Source organism: Mustela erminea, chromosome 21, assembly GCF_009829155.1.
Source record: "Mustela erminea isolate mMusErm1 chromosome 21, mMusErm1.Pri, whole genome shotgun sequence".
In the NCBI taxonomy this organism is placed as follows: domain Eukaryota; kingdom Metazoa; phylum Chordata; class Mammalia; order Carnivora; family Mustelidae; genus Mustela; species Mustela erminea.
Genome location: NC_045634.1, coordinates 24937342 through 24958727, shown reverse-complemented (window position 1 = coordinate 24958727; position 21386 = coordinate 24937342). Strand labels below are relative to the sequence as shown.

Here is a 21386-nt window from a genome sequence, read left to right as displayed (position 1 = left end):
GCTTTTTGATTTATTATTATTATTCATGAATTGAATTTGAAATTTCAAGATTTTCTGGCACTGTCAAGATGATTCTTTCCCCCTTTCCCCCTTCCAACCTCACAACTGTTCTTGGGCTCTTTGAACTGTGTTACTTGTCTCTTGACAGCAGAAATCCTGGAATGGGTTAGCATTTTACTAATGACTAATGAGATAGGGCTATGCGGAAAAGCTGCATAACCAGATAAAAGCCATTTATTTGTAACTGTGCAAGTCAAATGTCTGCCCAACTTTTATTCCCAGAGAAGTGTGGAATACTCTAGCAATGTATCTTTTCAAAGGCTTCCACTTTAAGGTGAAAGGTAATATATGGGGGCATCTGGATGGCTCATCAGTTAAGCATCTGCCTTCTGCTTGGGTCATGGTCTTAGCATCCTGGGATAGAGCCCCACATGGCTTCCTCCTCGGGGAGTCTGCTTCTCCCTCTGCCTCTCCTCCACCGTCTGGCTTGTGCTCACTCTTGCGCTCTTTCTCTCTCTCTCTCATATAAATAAAATTTTAAAGAAAAGAAAGAAAGGCAGTATCTTTTTTTCCCCTTGCCTGGTGAGCATGTGAAATGCTTACCCTGGGTCGGGGCACTCTGCCTAGCATGATGTGCCATAGCAACACCAAGAGACAGCTAGTGAAAAAGCCAGGTTCTTCCCCCAAGACTTCAGGAGCTCAGGAAAGCTTTCCAGACCACTTTTAACAGTCTTAAAATGATTATGTTTTCAATTTATACCACCCCATGGAGAAGTTAGTGAGTTAAGTACTGTGCACAGTTAAAGTAGCTGCAGGTTTCAAACCAGTCGGTCTCCTCTGGGTTCTTGTCCTTACCGACTGCAGGGTACTACATGGCAGACATTTGGAGAGGTCGGTACCAACAGAAAAGTGAGCTCTGGGAATGATTGGTCATCCAGTACCGCCAAAATGAAGAATACCTTTCAGAGCCAGAGTTTAAAAATCCAATTCCTAGTTTATTCATCAAACATTTAGATCAGGCTGTATCTTCACCTACCCATTGATAAATGCCTTTTGAGAATAGAGTATACAACTTTTAAAAACCTCATCCAAGAAATATTTTTCTCTTAAAAGACAAATCCGGGACACAGTGAACTGGATTTTCAGTGAGCAAATGTTGGTTTACTACATCAATGTTTTCCGGGATGCTTTTTGGCCAAATGGGAAATTGGCACCACCGACCACAATCAGAAGCGAAGAACACAGTCAGGCCACAAAGCAGAGGGCACAGCAGAAGTTGCTTGAAAACATCCCAGGTGAGACCTGGCTTCTGATCCTGAAAAATACAGGGATAAAGGGCGAACGTTAACCCTAGTAAGGCGTTTTCCACTTACATCTCTCAGGAAACCTTATTTACAAGAAAAATGATCACACTTTTTTTTTCTTTTAAAACATGTCCTTTGCTAAGAAATTATACTGAGAATCTTAATAAGAACAGTACTGGTTATAATGCTTTCTTTTACTTAGAAAAATGTTTTAGAACAGATAATAAATGTTGTGCTTTAAAAATCCTGCCAAAGTACACTGTTCAGAGAGATTAATTTTTTAATTGGGTAGCAATATATTAAAATTGTAGTTTGTATAAATGCCTTCTGTTGAAAATTCTAAATAAAGCTATTTTCTCTTTAAACGTTTGAAAGAACCGATCATTCATGTTCCTCATGCCCCAGTGCCTTTATTTGTTCCATATACATCATGTACTGTTTCCCTCACTGGATATGCATAGACTGTGTACTTTATTGGTAACAGCACAGAATGTAAACTTAATCTTTCAGATACGCTTCAGAGCCTTGTTGGACAGCAAAATGCCCGGCATGGTATAATAAAAATATTCAATGCACTGCAAGAAACAAGAGCCAATAAGCATCTGTTATATGTGAGTAATTTAAAGCCAACCAGAGGACCAGCTATTAATTCAATCTGACATTTCCATTCACAAATGGGAGTTCATTTTAACCCCTTGTGTACTTAATCATTCCTGTTACTTGTAACTCTGAACCCATTATCTACTCAGCTTCATTTTTGTTTGTCTGACTGTTCAGTTCAGTTTGGAAAAAGAAAAAGAGTGCCTCCAGTGTGTGCAGCTTTCCCATCCTGTCACGGGAGAGATGCATGTGACATTTTTGCATGACTGTTTAATTTTATTTCGGGAAAGCAAACTGTTTCCCAGTCATCCGTCTGATTATAATTATCAATATTAACTATTGTTGATGGCAAAGAGACCATGAAATCAATCAGTCTGATACTAAATGGAGTTTAGATTATATTAGTCCCATTTATTGGAGAATAACTTGTTCATGGAGAAGCATCTCAGACCTAAAATGAGACTTTCTCTTAAGACATAAAAATTATGAGTAAACCCTTAGAGAAAAAAAACTCCATATTTTCCTACTTTTTTTTCTTCTTTCTTGGTTCAGGTGCTGATGGAACTGCTGCTAATTGAGTTGTGTCCTGAGCTGAGAAGTCATTTAGATCAACTAAAAGCTGGTCAAGTTTGAGACTGCACAAATAAACCACCAGAGAAATGTCTGTGTAACAATAGACATGAAATATTTTCCTCTTTTCCACAGAGGGCTTGGTTGAGAACCATATTGATTTTTATGTTAGTTACCTCCCTCTAGTTTTGTGTGAAGTGAGCAGAATTTGTTGGGGGGGATACTTAATGCCGTCATAGGCAACAGAAAAACACACTTCTGTAACTATTGTTTTTATTTTAATAATAAGATAAAGTTCAACACACTGATTGAAATAAAAATGTTAATATGTGATAAGAACGTAGGAAATATTTTAAATATTTATGAAAACAGTTTTGTTTTAAAATGAAGAACTATGACTATTGTACAGCTACTTTCCTCACTGAGGACTCTGAACATTCCTGTATTATTTCATGTGTACTAAAGAACATTGTTGTGCAATGCTTTGTGGAAAGTTATTGTGAAAATTTTATTGTCTTTATTTTTACCAAAGATTTCCCATAGTTTGAAGCATTTGAAGCAATAAAATACAAAAATGGATCACTAAGCTTTATGATGTGTAAGGTACATACATCTCAAAAAACGAGGTTGAAACACTTCAGGCAGTTCAAATATTTATCAGATACCTTTTTTGGGAGGGGGTAAAAAGCACTGTGCACATAAATACTTCCGCAAGGAAGTACAAAGTTGGCTGCCTTTCTCCAAACACAGAATGAATATGTGAAAATTACAGTTTTTAGTGTGAATGCGAAGAGCCGAATTCATGTGTGAAGTGATCTGTTGGGAAGTGGGATAGGAGCTTTGAAGGGTGTGCAGCGATGAGACAGGGAGACGCGGATGGGAAGTTACTTCAGGGACCTGAGGGACTTGATTTCATCATCAAGTCTTGTGGACTCTTCGGAGCCTTGTGTGAGATCCAGGGTGTAGGTGTCACTTTGTGTGACTGTTAATAGTGGGGCCATGAACATGTCAATCACTTTTCACCATCTATTATGCAATATTAATAAAACACATTCCCTTCTATAACTGTCCTTCACCCTAGCCCAGGAACATTGAAAACAATACAACTAGTTGGCAAAAATTCAGTCTGAAATCCATGAAAGGAAGTACTGTATATATACTAAAGTGGTATTGATTATGGCATTGCTAGATCCTACCTGCCAAGTCCTCAATATCGAATGTAAGAATGAAAGGTGAACAATTAAAAATTAGTAAACCAAATTTCATCTTTGGGATAAAGATAGTCACAGCTCTTTGATCGTTTTTTTCAAGCCAGGAGGATATCTGACGCTTCAGGATGAATAAGAGATATCCTTCAGTCAGATAAGAGAAGCAACCTGAGATCACAGAACCCCAGGAACTCATCCTAACACAGTCACTGGTAATGTCCACCTTATGCGTAATGAAACCATAGCTGTTAAAGTGTATACTGAACGTGAGAAAAACCACTATTTTGAGTCCTCAGTCTTTTTTAAGATAAATTTTAATGTTTTTGGGAAGTATAAGAAATAGGAGCTATAAGAAATCGTAGGAGTTTTTTGGTTTCTTTCTTTCTTTCTTTCTTTCTTTTTTAAGATTAAGGATCTGGAACTCACTCAACTCACTTCAACTCACTTGAGTTAAAGAAACTGACCTACTGACTACTCACGGTGTATACCACGGTCTGCAGCAGTGGTAGTTTACAAGGGCTCCCTCATGCCACAAGTACCAGCTTAATGGTAACTACAGTAAACTGAAACTTTAAATTTTATGTTGGATTCACTGAAGATAGTTAAGTGTAACATTTCACCCCATATGACACCTGTCAAATTCCTACATTGGGAATTTCTCAGACCTATGTTTTAATAGCAGTTACAAACCAGTCTTGACTTTGGGATGAAGAAAAGAAAGCATATCTATTAAGTGTGCAGTTAAAGCCAACAAGCACCGCCGTATTACATTCCTATTTTAGGATTCTTAAAAGCTTAAGGGACTGGATTCAGTGTGGAGAAAAGAATACTGGTTGGGAGTTTAGATTGTCAAATGGCTGAAGGAATATTATATATGGATGGTATTAAGAACAAGAGTGAAGTAAGTGGGCTTATATTGTAGAAAGAGATTTAAGCTAAGTATTATGAAATCTTGTTATGGACTTGAGCTATTGAAACATTAGTGGGGGAGAACAGAGACTCTTGAGTAGAGATTTTTTAAGAAAAGGATTAGATTTCAGGGATGGTTTAATTTTCTCTCTCTTAAGAGATTTAAGGGAGAAGTATGTGATCTTTTGAGGGTATCACACAGACCTAAGTCTATGGAAAGTGCTTTTCTTTATATAGAGACAAAATGAAGTTGAAGTAATATAGAAAAACCAGAGTACAAAACAAGAACGAGCAATTTCTGCCAAACAGAACTTCTTTAGTGACTGGTACCTGCGTATTAATTATACTAAGATGAGACCTTGTTTAGATCCTCTTTTGGGAAGGATGATTGCGATTTATAAAATAAAGACACATTGGTATGGTGTGTTTTCAGAGAAGGTGTTGTGAAGGTATCTAGAAGACACTGTTTCCGGTGTGTTTGTTTCACAGATGTACACTGCTACACCATCTTCTCCATCTGGATGGTACTATTTAAATGATTAACTTTTGTCTTCACAGATCTCATTAATGTAAGGAAAGCCTCTTGCTAATTTAAATTTTTAACATATTTACTGTTCTTATATTGATAGATGATTTGAGTTTTTTTTCATATTTTATCTTGCTTTGAAATGCATCTAAATTTTTTTAAACCTAGAAAATGAGTCCAAGCACAAAGAAACATCTAGCTTAACTGGTTATCTTATCAGGAATATAGCAGTGGTTTTACTCCTTAAGATCTTTAAGGGGAGATATGGAGAGGCAAGATTCTAAAACTTACTTTTTTTCAAGTTTTAATAAATTAACCAATTATTTATAAGAATATCTTTTAAGAATACAAGATGTCCCAAAAGACTTAGTGCAGTCTTAGTTTTAATTTCTTCAGAAGTATAAATGCTACACAAATTTATTTAAAAACATTATTTGAAAATTTCTTTAAATTTCTTTATTTCATATTAGTTTAGTGCATCTTAAAAATTTTAAATGACAGCAAATTAAGATCAGTAATCTGTCCAAAATCCAGAAAACTAAATAAGGGTCAAAGAAATTTAAGGAATTAAACTTGCAAATGGTGTTTTTTATGTTTGCAGCATATATCTGAAGGAATTATAGCTAAGAAGACTACACTAAGCCTTTTAGACACTCTATTGAAAGAAAAGAAAGAGGTATTTGTTTATGGAATGGTTTTCCATATTTGATGTTATCTCGGCCAGTCTGTAAGCTAAGAGCTGGATCTCTAAGGACTTTTTTTGCAATTTGATCCTATAGCTGGGTTTCAAGTTGCAAAATTAGAGATTTAAGAATGAAGGTAACATTTCTTTAGTAAAATACCCAGGATAATGTAACTTGGGATGCAGAAGATAACCAAACGTTGCTCCTGTAAAAATACACACATTCTACGGTGTTAGGGTTGATGATCTTTGTTGAAATCCATTATGGTCTAAATTCTTTGACGAATAAGTAAACAGTGAAGTTCATCTGCCAATGCAGGATTGAGACGACAAGCCTGAAAGTCAAAGATAAAAAGTCCGTAATTTAGATACATTTTGAATTGTTAAGGTCTTACTAAAACTTAAAGTTTTAGGTTTATTTTTTAAGAACTACTGTGAATTTCAAGGGAATTTCTTAGTTATGACACATTTCTATTTTGATTTCTTGATAAAAGAAATTCAAATTAGTCTATGCAAAAAAAAGATCATACTGAAAATAACCATGTTATTGTTACTGTCACTTGAAAGAGAAAATTTTATGAGTGTGAAACAATCAAGGGAATTTACACACTGATGATAGTGTTCTAGGTTATGAATTATTAAAATAAGTAACATGGAAAGCATTAGCATTTGGCCTCAAACTTGCTATTATCTTATTATATGAATAGCAGCAACTTTATGATAATTTTATTTTAAAATAACATTTTATTATGATAAAGTAAATAGCGAGAAGTAATAGTGCATGTAACTGCACAGAAGGTCAAGAATTTGGAAGAGACATCGGAGGTTATCTCATTCACACCTGACTCCTTTTTCCTTCAGGACCCATGACAGTTGGTTTGCTTGGTTGCTAAGTCACCATCTTATAGGGAAGACTTTTGTTTTTATTTCCCAAGCAGTTGTATTAGGTTTTTCTTTATACTAAGCTAAAATATCCCTCTGTGTACTTTAGAATCAATGAAGGGGTCCTAGGAGAATATATGAAGCTGGTTTTGTGGTGACCCAGAGAGGCAAAGTAGTTGGCATTTGCCTCATATGACAGGATTCCAGACCCTTCACTGGCATGCTACTTTTGAATTTTCTTCATTTTTAAAAATCATATTCTGTAAAATACAATGCCCAAAATTGAGTAATGGGGGTATTATCTCCCACCATGTGCAAAATAGTTTTAAGATTGCAGTCTGCTTGTTTTGCTGTTTTATTTGGGATTAATATATACCACATTTCAGCATATTTTTGACCCAGAATTTTCTCTGCTTATATTTCTTTAGAAAGGACATGATGGATACCACAGAATCTGAAATTGACTTGGTTTGGAAATTGGTATAATACAGAGCATTTAGATTTTTTAAAAATTTAAAGATGACAGTTTTTCTTACTGGTAGAATGGTGTAGTGGTAAATCTCTCAAACAGCAGTTGTCTTTGTGTACTGTGTTCCTATGTTTATGTATCAATATGGCCTTAATACTTTGGAAATTTTAATTTGAAACAATTTAGGGTTTCCAAAGTTGCCTGCACATTGGAGTCCCCTGGAAGGCTCATGACTTAATTGTTCTGAAATAACCTGGGCTTTGGAATTTTTAAAAGATCCCCAGGTGATTTTATTTTATTATTTATTTTATTATTATTATTATTATTTTTATTTTTAAAAAGATTTTACTTTTTTTGAGAGAGAGAGTGAGAAAGAGCACCATCATGGCGTAGGAGGCAGAGGGAGAGAGAGGAGATTCCCTGTTAAGCAGGGAGCCAGGGTGATCCCAGGACCCCAGGATCATGATCTGAGGCAAAGGCAGATGTTTAACCCACTGAGCCGCAAAGCCGCCCCCCACCCAGGTAATTTTAATGTAGACAAGTTTGAGAACCACTACGACCCTATGGTCAGATTCAGGCAAAGGATTTAGAAACCTGTTCCTTCCCTTGTTCCCCTGCTCCAGGTAAACAGCTTATGTACCCCCACGAATTGCTTTATAAATTTTAAGAAGACATAATTCTAGTTTGGACTTGATGGATGTCATGGACCTAAGGCATGCAGTTTTTATTATATTTATTTTTTAAAAAATTTTCTTGCAGTTACTATTCATAATGATTCCCCCTTTCCCCACCTCATTCCCACTTTTTAAGTTGCTTGATTTTAGAGGTGAAATCCGTTTGGAATCTACATCACATGAAATCAAACAGGAAAAGTCTCACTTCAACTGATTACCTCAAGCTCACGAATATTCCTCCTAAGTGTGGTAGATGTCATACATAACATTTTTTAAAACTACGTATCTTTAAGGTACTAAAATGAGAGTAGATTCACACTTCAGCGTGAATATTCTGGCTTTAAGGTCTCTCTCCGCGCTGGGCCTTAGGCTGTAGAGTAGCAGAGTGAGAGGGAATAATATGCCTCAAAATGGGACTTCCATCATCTAGTTCAATTATGCTAATAAGAATCTGTTGAATTATCTGCAAACAATTCATGTGTCTGACAACCTCTCCTAGACAGGTTATCTGCACAATGGTTAAGTAGGAAAAAAAAATACTAATCCATAAATATGTTCAAGGCTTAACTACCAGTTTGGAAATATCTGTTTGGGTTCATTCATATAGATTCTCAGGCTTACTTACTTTAGAATAGTAGTGTTTAGCTGTTGCTTCATTCTTTGTGATACCCAAGCCAAGCTGAAGGCATCGGGCATGGTAGAAAGATGCCATGGCCATGCCTCTGATGATGAATTCTGGGAGACAGTCCGTGACCTGGGCTATCATGGGTATGTCGTGAACCTCATCATAGTCAGCAATCCTGTTGTGATGTTTAATTGTGAAATTATAAAAAGACATCGCTTTAGTTTTACATTTTTACAAATGACATATTCAGAGATACAATATTCCTTGCACCCAAAGTGATTTCCCAGTTTTTCCCCGTTTGAGGATTAAGTTGTTTGTTATTGGTGAAGGGTAAATATAATAGAATATTTATATATAACATATACATTTAGATGTTATATATAAATTATACATATGTATAATTCATACATATTATATATATGTATAATTTATATATAATAGAATAAATAGAATAAAATAAAACCAGGGGAAGAGGAACTACCAGAGTGGTTATGTCACAGCTTCTCTGTGATAATACTTGTCAGACTTAATAACCAAAAGGTTTCTTTTTTTTCTTGTAATATTAATATTTTAAACTCAATATCACTTTGCAGATTCAAACAATGGGGAAAAAGGCATTTTCTATTTCTTTGGGTCATTTATTCAAACATTAACCTTAAATTTGCACTAAGTCCCATAGGATCAGAAAACATACTAAGTAACCAACACATCTGTCTTTGGTAAAAATGGGCAATAAAAAGAAGTCCTCCTTTATCATTCTGACACAAGCATGGAGAGTTGTGTGAGAATGTGAGCTACTCAACTCAATGTCACCTGTAAAATTATGGGGAATAGGAATGCGGATAATAATGAAAAGTCTGAAATATTTTAAGAACTATTTAAAGTGTTGGTGTTAACCAGATGGGTACTTGAAGATTGGGGACTTTGAGAATCGCACTTTTTTTTTTTTAATTTTTAATTTTTAATTTTTTTAAATAAACATATAATATATGTTTATCCCCAGGGGTACAGGTCTGTGACTCGCCAGGTTTACACACTTCACAGCACTCACCATAGCACATACCCTCCCCAATGTCCATAATCCCACCCCCCTTCTCCCAGCCCCCCTCCCCCCAGCAACGCTCAGTTTGTTTTGTGAGATTAAGAGTCACTTATGGAAGTGGCCTGCTGCCTGGAAGCCATGATATTGGGGGATGAAGGGTGGAACCAGCTCTTTCATCCTACATTGTAGATGGCTGCCCCACCCTGGGCGAGGCCAGAGTGGGGCCCAGGGAGTGGCTCAGTCAGGCATTATTGGGAGGGAAACACATCATCATGGCCTTACAGCCTTTCTAGAAGACATCCAGGTTTGTTTTTCCTGGTACATTACTTTTTGTAAGTTATGAGCAAATAAATGTAGGAAAGCACATGGGCTCAAAGAAGAGAAATCTCCATATATTTTATAAGATGTTAATGTTGACATTTTTTAACCATTACTCTCATTGTACAATCTTATCAAGCTACCTTGCACCTGTGCAGTTCTAGAACATGTGGCTGAAGAGTCTAGAAGAAATTAAAACATATTTAATAAGCATTTCTTATATGCTAAACTATGTTAAGTACTTTATATACACTATTTTTATAATGCTATTGAAGCATTTTCTTCTTTATTAAAAAGGAGATTGATGCCCCAAAAAGTTAAAGTTGATGAGGATGATGCAGCTGGCATATAGAGCAAATAGCGCTGAAATCCTGAAGACCAATGGCATAGAATTATACTATTCAATAAGGTAGCTGCTAGTTACAGATAGTTATTTGAATTAATTAAAATGCAGTGAAATGTTCAGTGCTCAGTGGCACTAACCACATTTCCAGTGCTCAATAGCCATCCTTTCCAGTACTGCAGCAAGTTCTATTGAACAGACCTGGCACAGAACATTTAGTAAATGCTCTGTAACATTTACTGTAAATATGTCCATCCAGCTTATTTACCTTTTGGAAAATGAAACACACTTGGTAAAAAATTTCATTTTGTAGTAATACTCCACGAGATTCCCTTGAGCATAGACATTTCCACGTTCTGCTGCTTCCCTTAAGCACTGCAAGGCAGCTTCAGTATCTTGGCGGATGCCTTGTCCATAAAAATACATTAATCCAAGTGCACCCTGGGACTCCAGATTTCCATTGCCACATGCTTCCGAGTGCCAATAAAATGCCTAAGAAAAAACACAACTTCATTTATTTATTATTCACCAGGCAGAATTATAAGGGAATACTGGAAAGAAAAAAAAAATCTCTCATTATAAGGTAGTAGTATTAATTAATCTCCTGGAATAGTTCTAGCACCTTGAGTATATTTCAGGTTGGTCCCAATTTCACATACCTAGAAGAGAGTGCTAAGGTGAGCCCACCTGTCTTCTACCCACCGTGTAGGTTAGGCCACAGTCTAGACTGCAGCTGTTTCAGGATTCACGATTTCTCATTTTTCCAGAGGAAGGACTGGGAGGGTAGGGAATAGGAGGTAAGTGTCTGCTGGGCTTTGAGACACCTGCCATGAGGCCCTGCAGGGAGAGGAGAGCTGCCAATGCTGAAGGGCAGTCAGGTCCAGGTGGACCTCCGAGATGGCGCCTATTGAGATCAGAGGCAACCAAGGTAAAAGCCATGTGTGGCCACGAGCACACGTGCTCAATGTGCAACTGCAGTGAATTTAAATTAGTTCAAAAAATTATTTCCAAGTAGCTGTTCAGTTATCCAAAGTGGGTCTTGGTTGCTATGTGCTTCTTTTAAGTTTTTCCTTAATGCCTCCTACAAGTAGGACTTGGCTCTACATTTCCTTCTCCCTATAGGATTTCTTTGAAAATGTTTCAGTGATTGATGATTAAAGAGATTGTATTTCTGTAAAAATCTTAAATAGATTTGATTTGTTACTAGGCTTTTGTTTTGGTTTTGGGTTTGGGTTTTTTTTTTTTGGTATTTTACTTATTAGCATCATAACTTTCTTAGGACAAATTAATTTATTCACATGTAAAAGGATTTGGGCTATATTTCAGGATTCTCTTAGCTTTCATGGTATAATAATATTTTGTGTGTGAGGCTTTTTATAGCATGCAAAATTCTCGCACATCTGTGGACTCCTTTGGTAGAGGTGGAGATGAGTAAAGCATGAAATGAGCTTTGAGATACTAAAATGTGAACTTTACATTTTAAAGAATTATAAGAGATCTTTAAAAATAAACACTCATTCTTTACCATCCTCCATTCAAAAAAGAAATAGCAGGGGCGCCTGGGTGGCTCAGTGGGTTAAAGCCTCTGCCTTCGGCTCGGGTCATGGTCCCAGGGTTCTGGGATAGAGCCCCGCGTCGGGCTCTCTGTTAGGCGGGGAGCCTGCTTCCTCCTCCCTCTCTCTCTCTGCCTGCCTCTCTGCCTACTTGTGATCTGTGTCTGTCAAATAAATTAATAAAATATTTTAAAAAAAAGAAATAGCAAAATATTAATCTACATGTGGTGCTAGCATTAAAGACAAATAGATCAGTGTTACCTTTTCTAAGTCTTTAGGCTCTTTTGTTGAATAATACAATCCTAGGATACTTTGAGCCTTCACACTAGCTTTAGGATTTCCATTGTCTGCAGCAAAAAGCCACAGTCTGAAAAAGAAAGGCAAGGCAAGTTATTCTTTGTGTCAGCATTTGATTTAAAAAAAAAAAAATCTTGTTTTCAGGTAAAACTACCTTTCAGCTTCCTCATCTGATTGTTTGATGCCTTTCCCTTCATAATAAGCTCTTCCAAGGTTGTAGGCAGCTGCAAACTGTAAGTGCCTTGCTTTGGGACATGGAGAATCAACAATTTTCTTCATATATTCCACTCCTTTTTCCTTCCACAAAGGAAAAGAACAAACAAAAAAACCCTAGTTTTTAGTTTTATCCAAACTAAATTCTTTCTCCCAATAATACTGTAAAGTGTTCACCCTCTGACATGATGTTTGCTCTCATGACTCTGTGCCCAGACAGGATGGTTGTGCTTTAATCTGCAGAGCTGGAAAGAAAAGAGGGACGGAGGGAGGGAGTGGAGATCCGTCTACTGAGTAGGCGTTCCCAGAGTTCCAGGATATAAGGCATTTCCCTCACTCTATAGCTTTCAGAGTTGCTTTATGTTTCAATATAGTTTCCTTTCTTCTCTCCTCCTTCCTACCTTATCGCCCTTATTCTGCATGGGCACAGTTTTTAGTACTTATCAAAGTACAGGAATATCTGTAACTTCTTCCACATTTATAATTAGAGTACATTTGTGAGCCCCAAACACTGTTTTCTCTCTTTAAGCACACAAAGTATACTCAGTGATAATTTACATCCAATATGCTAATCTTCATATGATATCTGCTTAGTCGCAAAGAGCACAAGACACTGCCCCCTCCAGAAATCCATCAGACACAAATTTTCAAACATCACTCCAAAAAAGAAAATGTTTGACCATCAAACACATTGCTTATACACTACATTCTAGCTTTCATCCTTCACTGCTCTCTCCAAGTTCTGTTGCTGGCTGAACACCACAATAATAGAAAATAAAGATGTTTGCCTTCTAGTGAGTCCCAATTTATAAGGATTTATTTTTGTGAATGTGTCACATGGGTATTTGCCTTTTCCCCCAAACCTAATAGTAAGAGGGAGCTTACTGGTAGTCAAGTGATGTGATTGTGTAAATCCTTCCACAGATAGCAATGTCTAAATCTGGAGCAAACATTAAAAAACATTAAAGTAGGTTCCAAAAAGCCCCCCAGCTTTTTAAAGACACTGGAAAGTTTACCAGAGGACACATAAGTTGAGAGATTATTCTTTTTTTTTCCCTTAAATTAACCTATAATGTATTATTTGTCCCGAGGGTACAGGTCTGTGATTCATCAGTCTTACACATTTCATAGCACTCACCATAGCACATACCTGTCCCAATGTCCATAACCCAGCCACCCTCTCCCTACCTCCCCACCCCACAGCAACCCTCAGTTTGTTTCATGAGATTAAGAGTCTCCTATGGTTTGTCTCCCTCCCGATCCCATCTTGTTTCGCTCTTTCCTTCCCTACTGGAGAGATTATTCTTAAAAACTGCAAATAGAAGGGATCCATGAAGTTCAGTGAACCCCAGGCTGGATAAACACAAAGTACCGTTCCTAGGCATACATCATAGTCAACCTGCTGAAAGCCAAAGAAATTTTGAAAGCAGCCAGATAAAAATGACACATTAAATACAGGAGAACAACTACATAATTAGTATTTCAGAAGACTAAAATCACACTGTGCATCTTTTCTGACTACAACAGTATGAAACTAGAAATAAATCAGAAGAAAAAAGGGTGGGGAATACACATGGAGGTTAAATAACACGATACGAAACCACCATGGGTCAATAAAGCAAAGAAGTAATCAACAAAGTATGTGGAGACAAATGAAAATGAAAACACAATATCCCCAAATATTGGGACACAGCAAAGACAGTTCTAAGAGGAAAATATGTAGTGATACAGGCCTACCTCAAGAAACAAGAAAAAAGCTCAATCTAACCTTACACCTAAAGGAACTAGAAAAAGAAAAACAAAGCCCAAGGTTTGTAGAAGGAAGGATAAAGATCAGAACAGAAATAAATACAAGACTGAAGAAAAATGTCAATGAAACCAAGAGCTAGTTCCTTGAAAAGATAAACATATGCCAATAAATTGAACAACCTTGAATAAATTCCTAGAATCATCCAATCTTCTGAAACTAAATCAAGAAGAAATTAAAAATCCGAACATTACTAGTAATGAAATTTAATCAGTAAAACACTAACAAAAAAGTCAAGGAACAGATGGCTTCACAGGTAAATTCTACCAAACATTTAAAGAAGAGATAATACCTATCCCCCTCAAACTATTCCAAAAAAATAGAAGAGGAAGGAAACTTTCCATGTACATTCTGTGATGCTAGCATTAACTGATACCAAAACCAGACAAAGACACCATAAAAAAACTGCAGACTAATATTTCTGATGAACATAGATGCAAAAATCCTCAACAAAATATTAGCAAACTGAATCCAACAATACATTAAATCAAGTGGCATTTATTCCAGGGATGCAAGGATGGTTCAATATTCACAGATCAGTGTGATAACATCACATCAGCAAAACAAAGGATAAAAATCATATGATCATCTCAAGAGACACAGAAAAAACATCTGGTAGAACTCAACATCCATTCATGATAAAAACTCTCAACAAAGTAGGTTTAGAGGAAGCATACCTCAACACAATAAAGGCTATATATGAAAACTCCACAGCTAACATTTTACTCGCTGGTGAAAAACAGAACCTTTCCCCTAAGATCAGGAATAAGACAAGGATGTCCAGTCTTACCACTTTTATTCAACATAATACTGGAAGTCCTAGCCTCAGCAATCAGATAAGAAAAAGAAGTATTCATTTTTTAAATAAGCAAACTGTCACTGTTTATAGATGACAATGATACTATATGTAGAACATCCTAAAAACTCCACAGAAAGCTACTGGAAGTCATGAATCAGTAAAGTTTCAGGATATAAAATTAATACTCAGAAATTAGTAGTATGTCTACATTCTAATAACAAAGTAGCAGAAAAAGAAATTAAGTAACTCTCATTTACATGGGTCACCTGGGTGGCTCAGTTAGTTAAGCCTCTGCCTTCGGCTCAGGTCATGATCTCAGGGTCCTGGGATTGAGCCCTGTGTCAGGCTTCCTGCTCAGTGGAGAATCTGCTTCTCCCTCTGCCCTCCTCCACTCCCACTCATGCTCACTGTAAAATAAAATCTTAAAAAAAACTCCAAAACTTCCAATTACAGTTGCACAGAAGATAATAAAGTACATAGGAATAAACTTAACTAAAGAGGTGGAAGACCTATGCTGTGAAAACTATAAAACACTGATTAAAGAAATTGAAGATGACACAAACAAAATGGAAAGATATTCCACACTACTGGGTTGGAAGACAACATTGTTAAAATGTCTGTCTTACCCAATGCAGTCTACAGATTCAGTGCAATCCCTATCAAAATACCAACAACATTTTTCACAAAAGTAGAACAAAAAGTACTAAAATTTGCATGGATCCACAAAAGACCCTGAATTGGCAAAGTAGTCTTGATAAAGAGCAACAAAGCTGGAGATATCTTAATTCCAGATTTCAAGGTATACTACCAAAGCTATAGTAATCAAAACAGTATGGTATTGGCACAAAAATAGACACAGAGACCAATGGACAGGAGATAGAGCCCAGTAGTAAACCCACAATTATATGGTCAATTAATCTGACAAATGAAGCAAGAATACACCATGAGAGAAAGACAGTCTCTTCAATAAATGCTGCTGGGAAAAGCGGATAGTTACATGTAAAAGAATGAAATTGGACCACTTTCTAACACCACACACAAAAATAAAAAGGTCCAAAGACTTATATGTGAGACCTGAAACCATAAAATTCCTAGAAAACAGGCAGTATTTTCTCTGACATTGTCCATTAGAACATTTTTCTAGATAATGTCTCATAAAGCTAGGGAAACAAAAGCCAAAATGAACTATTGAGACTACTTCAAAATTAAAAGCTTTTGTAGCACAGAAAAGGAAACCACACACAAAAGAAAAAAGCCAAAAATCTACTGAATGGAGAAGTTATGTGCAAATGGTATAGCTGATAAGCAGTTAATATCCAAAATATATAAAGAACTTACCCAACTATGTCATATACACAAATAATCCAATTAAAAATGGGCATAAGACCTGAAGAGCCATTTTTCCAAAGAAGACCTAAAGATGGCCAAATCAGAGATAATTCAAATGGAAAGATACCCAACATCCCTCATCATCAGGAAAATGCAAATCAAAACTACAATGAGCTATCACTTCACACCTGTCAGAATGGCTAAAATAAAAAAAGACAAGTAATAACAAGTGTTGGTGAGGATATAGAGAAAAAGGAACATTTGTGCACTGTTGGTGGGAATGCAAACCGGTGTAGCTATTGTGGAAAACAGTATGTAGGTTCCTCAAAAAAATAAAAAATAGAAATACCATATGGTTCAATAATTCCACTATTGGGTATTTACCCAAACATAATGAAAATAGTAATTTGAAAAAATATATATGCCTCTGCATTTATTGCAGAATTATTTACAAAAACCAAGATATGGAAGCAACTTACATGTCCACAGATAGATGAATGGTTAAAGAAGATGTGGTGTATATGTATTTGTATGCAGACACACACCTTAAATTAATACAATGTTATATGTTAATTATATCTCAATAAAAATGGCAGGGGCAACAATAGTAGTTGTGAGTGACTTCTCATGGGAATTAATGAAGGCCAGAAGATTTGAGAACAGCATTTTTATTTTTATTTATTTATTTATTTTTTAAGGTTTTATTTATTTGACAGAGATCACAAGTAGGCAGAGAGGCAGGCAGAGAGAGAGGAGGAAGCAGGCTCCCTGCTGAGCAGAGAGCCCGATGTGGGGCTCGATCCCAGGACCCTGATATCATGATCTGAGCCAAAGACAGAGCCTTTAACCCACTGAGCCACCCAGGTGCCCCAAGAACAGCATTTTTAAAATGTGGAAAAGAAAAACTCGACCAGCAAAAAAATTCATAAAAAATGAAGGCAGATAAAATAATGAATACTGTTATGCTGAAAATAAATAAATTTAATTAAAAAAAAAAAAGAAAAAGAAAAGACAGCTTCTGGTTCCAAAAGGAACAATGCTATGCAGACAAAAATAAAAGCTGTCTTCCTGATTTAGCAAAAAAAAAAAAAAAAAAAATGAAGGCAGATTAACAACATTTTTAGATTACCAAAATCAGAGATAATTCATTATCTGCAAACTGTACTATAAGAAGTGCCCTTCAAAGGAAATTCTTCAGGTTGAAAGGAAAAGAACATAGTGCCAGAGGTCTACACAGGTTGATAGGAAGGAATAAAGAGTTCCAGAAGTGGTAAGTATGTAACAAATATAAAAGGATACACACACATATATATATACATATGTGTACCTAATTGTTTTCCTCCTAGTTTCTTCAAAAGATATGACTAAAGCAAAAATTACACTTTTATATTTGGGGATTTATAATATAACGTAAATTTAAGAAGTATACTATGACAACACTAAAGATTGGGGGTAGGTGGGTAAATGAAAGCACACTTATTCAAGGTTCTCTTGTTTTACCTGAAGTAATTCTATATAAACTCCATGTAAATTGTGCTAAAAGTGCATACTGTAATCTCTAGAGCAACTATCAGAAAAAATATGACTAGAAAATAAGTTCAAAAGGCAATCAAATTGTTTCATCACCATTTCTCACTGAGTTGAAATAGCAATTTTATGATGTGCTAAATACTCCTATATCTGTGTCCATCTGTTTCTGGACTCTTGTTCTTTTGCTCTTTGCCTTATTCCTGAACAAAACCCAAAAACTACATTGCTTTAAGTACCATGGCTTTTTGCTCCTTCATATGAATTCTTTAATCAGCTTGCCACATGCCATAAAAAATCTCATAGGGAATTTGATTCTGATTACATTTAATACACAAAGTTAAATCTGGGGAGTGGTTAGAGGTAAGACTTAGGAAAGTGGTGTCTCTGGGAAACCAGCGCTGCTGCCTGACGAGACAGTGAATTTCATAAGCTCCTGCAGTCTGGCACTGAATTACATTCCAATGTTTACTGCCTGATGCTATGGAAAGTATTTAAAAATCTTTTTCGGATTTTATGAAATAGGAAGAGAAAGGCTACATAGGTAAACTTGTCCACACCACAATTTTATCTCAGCCAAAAATTTGGTTGCTTTACCCGTTTTCCCCCAGTGCTATTTCCAGGTCGCATTTGTAGCTTCCTCAGTGTGTGTGATCTTTATCTCTGTGGGGGTGATAACGACCTGTGAATGCTCCCTGAAGAAAACGGTTCAAATCTACCACGCCAAGTATATACAGTTCAATCAGCCTCTGGACCAAATGAGTATCAAGAACAACTTGGTAAATTAATAAAAGAAAGCGATAAAAATTAAGAGTGGGCTACTGCAGGTTAAGAGTATAATCAAGCTAACAGTGTCACTCTAGGTGAGGAGGGACCTGCAGAGGCCATCTTGATGCTCCTCGGGCCTCCGTATGTAATCACATTCGAGCCATTCTGTTCGAAATTGCCCTATGCCAACCCATTGAATCTCCTAACCTTCTGGCTCCTCCGCTTCTTCATGTTCTTAATTCCCATGTTTTCAGCTGATTCTGTATCTGTGGCCATACTCATGTCTTTGTTCCTGTTTCCCTCTTTGGCCTTCTCTGCCTACTCAGCTGCACTCAAGCAGCTGAGCATGGTCCTTCTTTAAACTCGTGATCACACATTTCAGAGCGAGCTCTCCGCCCTGGCAAACAGTACTATCAATTTGTCTCATCAATTATCTGGCCCACTTACCTGGTAGAGAAGATACGATTTCAGACTTTATCCTTTGTCTTCGCACTTCTACGGCTCCCTGCCCTTTCCCTCATTCTCAGTTCATGGCTTCACCTTTTTAAATTTTTTATATTTTTATTAAAAAAAAATGGAGTGGTTCAAGACTTTGTATGTCATCCTTGTACACAGAGACTATGCTAATTTTTTCTGTCCTTCCAATTTTAGTACACATACTGCTGAAGCAAGCATATGGCTTCACTTTCTGCACTGAGAAAATAGAAAATCAAAAGAAACACCAAATCCGTGAATTTACCCAGCTCATCATTTTTTCCCTCTATACTAGATCTCGTGTATCGACTTACAAATATACTGTGGCATCTCTGTTCTGGGAGGAGGCCCCCTCGAGTCCATGATCCCTTCGTTATTGCATATGCATCTGTTCTGCTTTATGGTAAAACTCAGTGCTTCTGTCTGCCTTCTCACCTGCAGTCTCCCCAGCCCCCTTTGGCCTGCGTCCCCTACCATTCCACTGCAAAGGCTGGTCAGTCTGTCCAATGAGATTCATCTTAATGTGCCTAATTCTAAGTGCTCAGTTTCCATTAAACTCACCACAGCAGAATTTGAGACAGATGATCTCTCTCTCTCTCTCTCTCTTTTTTTTTTTTTTTTGGTAAAGATTTTATTTATTTATTTGAGCGCATGAGAGGGGGGAGGGTCAGAGGGAGAAGCAGGCTCCCCATTGAGCAGGGAGCCCGATTTGTGTGGATCCCAGGACCCTGGGATGGACCTTGATCTGAAGGGAGATGTTTAACCAACTCAGCCTCATGTTGTTCCCTCCATCTGAATGCCAGTCCTGACATTATGAGCTGTTCTTGTGTCCTGAGCGTCAGCACCTGTCAGCGGCTCTGTGAAAACAAGTCCCGCCTTGTGCCTAGCACACGCACCTGTCTCCGTCCAGGACTCACAACTGCACTCGTAGTTTTCCTCAGACTATGCGCTCCTCTTCGTACTGACCTTTGCTTCCCCAAGCATCTCAGACTCTTCCTGCCTCGTAAATGTTTGTGGAATGAAGGAGTGAGTAAAGAATACAATGAATCCAAGTAAACTAGAGCTGGATAAGTCACAAGAGTACACACCTCGGGGATGGTAGAGCAGGTGCTCACGGCGCGAAAAACAAAGGCAGATATTTTTTAAGCTGCTTTTGTGTCTTTTAAGGCAACTCCATTGATGACGATGACCCCCATGAATGGTACCAGTGCACAAAGAAACGCCACTGTCTTAAGTGGTAGGATCTGTGTGTGTTTTAAGCATCGGGTTTGTAGGTGAACTAGAGGTGAGTTCAAAGGACCCGAGAGATGCTTACTTATCTAGGGAGAGACAGGCAGTTGGTGGTATGGATGTCAGCAGGAGGCTCTGGTGTGAAGACAACAATCTGGACATCTTTGTAAAGTCTAGGGAGTGTTAGCCATGGGGCAGGATGAGCTGAGAGAGTAAGTGGGGGCAGCAGAGGCCTAGGTTGTTCTTCTTTTTTTTTCCCCCTCAAAGACTTTATTTATTTATTTGACAGAGAGATCACAAGTAGGCAGAGAGGCAGGCAGAGAGAGCATGGTCACCCAGGTGCCCAGGGACCTAGGTTCTGACATACTTCAACACTTAGAAGAGAAGCAGCTAGCAAAAGACAGGGGAGGCTATGAAGAGATGAAGAGGGAAAGTTGTATTCCAGACACAAACAAGATTTGATGGAAGATTGGGGCACCTGGGTGGCTCAGCTGGTTAAGCATCTGCCTTCAGCTCAGTGTCCTGGGATCGAGCCCCGAACTGGGCTCACTGTTCAGTGGGGAGTCTGCTTCTCCTCCTTCTGCTGCCTGCCACTCCCCCTGCTTGTGCTCTATCAAATAAATGAATAAATAAAACCTTTAAAACAACAACAAAGAACCCCCCAAACAGTAGAAGATGATGGTAAGAGTTTTTTAAAGCACGGGAGAGAATTTAGATACCAAGAGGAAGATGTTTCAAGAGGGGTATGGTCAACTGTGTTCAATTCACAGTAAGGGCAATGTAGTCCTGTATTCGACATGTTACTGTGTTTTTAACAGGCTAAATTATAAATAGTTTAAAATAAAATATCTTGTATTTAATGGAAATATTCATTTTTTCATCATTTACTTATTTCATGTGCTATGATTACAAAAGAATACAAATGAAGAATTTCAGGAATTAAAGTGTAGTCCCCATTGTTACCTTTATACAACACAAAGTCAGGAAAGAAGACACGTGCCTTCCTTTAGAAGTTATTCAGTTTCTTGACAACTCTGCAAGTTAGGTGGACAGGTTTTATCTTGTGTGCTGCCTCCAGTGGATTGAATTGGTAATGTCACCTTCAAGCTATGTATTGATAAAAGTCCTGCGCTATGTCTGGATTCAACTATTAAGGGAGCTGTGATCAGTTATCCAGGATGGCCAAGGGTGTGGGGAAATGACAGAGGTATCTCTAACTTGGGTTTATTTGTCCTCA

At 37.3% G+C, this 21386-nt stretch overlaps 2 protein-coding genes and 1 non-coding gene across 13 annotated transcripts in view; 1 reads left to right on the top strand and 2 right to left on the bottom strand.

Annotated features, from left to right (window-relative positions):
* Positions 1-3053, top strand: part of SNX25 (sorting nexin 25) — a 120888-nt gene extending 117835 nt beyond the window's left edge. For both annotated transcript variants that reach the window (XM_032329224.1, XM_032329225.1), the window contains exons 17-19: positions 1114-1295; positions 1815-1915; positions 2457-3053. In XM_032329224.1, the coding sequence (XP_032185115.1) occupies positions 1114-1295; positions 1815-1915; positions 2457-2537 (364 nt within the window). In that variant the 3' untranslated portion in view covers positions 2538-3053. The remainder of the gene's footprint in view (positions 1-1113; positions 1296-1814; positions 1916-2456) is intronic.
* The window catches only part of LRP2BP (LRP2 binding protein), a 38811-nt gene continuing 18631 nt past the window's right edge, over positions 1207-21386 (bottom strand). For 9 of the 10 annotated variants that reach the window (XM_032329230.1, XM_032329236.1, XM_032329235.1 and 6 more), the window contains 6 exons: positions 12157-12299; positions 11967-12072; positions 10421-10644; positions 8450-8624; positions 6022-6134; positions 1207-1315 (listed from right to left, as the gene is read on the bottom strand). In XM_032329230.1, the coding sequence (XP_032185121.1) occupies positions 6069-6134; positions 8450-8624; positions 10421-10644; positions 11967-12072; positions 12157-12299 (714 nt within the window). In that variant the 3' untranslated portion in view covers positions 1207-1315; positions 6022-6068. Of the gene's footprint in view, positions 1316-5959; positions 6135-8449; positions 8625-10420; positions 10645-11966; positions 12073-12156; positions 12300-21386 lie in introns of all 10 variants that reach the window. The other variant, XR_004282301.1, reaches the window with a different exon arrangement.
* Positions 19014-19120, bottom strand: LOC116582074. Its single transcript, XR_004282370.1, has one exon. It is a non-coding gene; the product is annotated as a U6 spliceosomal RNA (small nuclear RNA).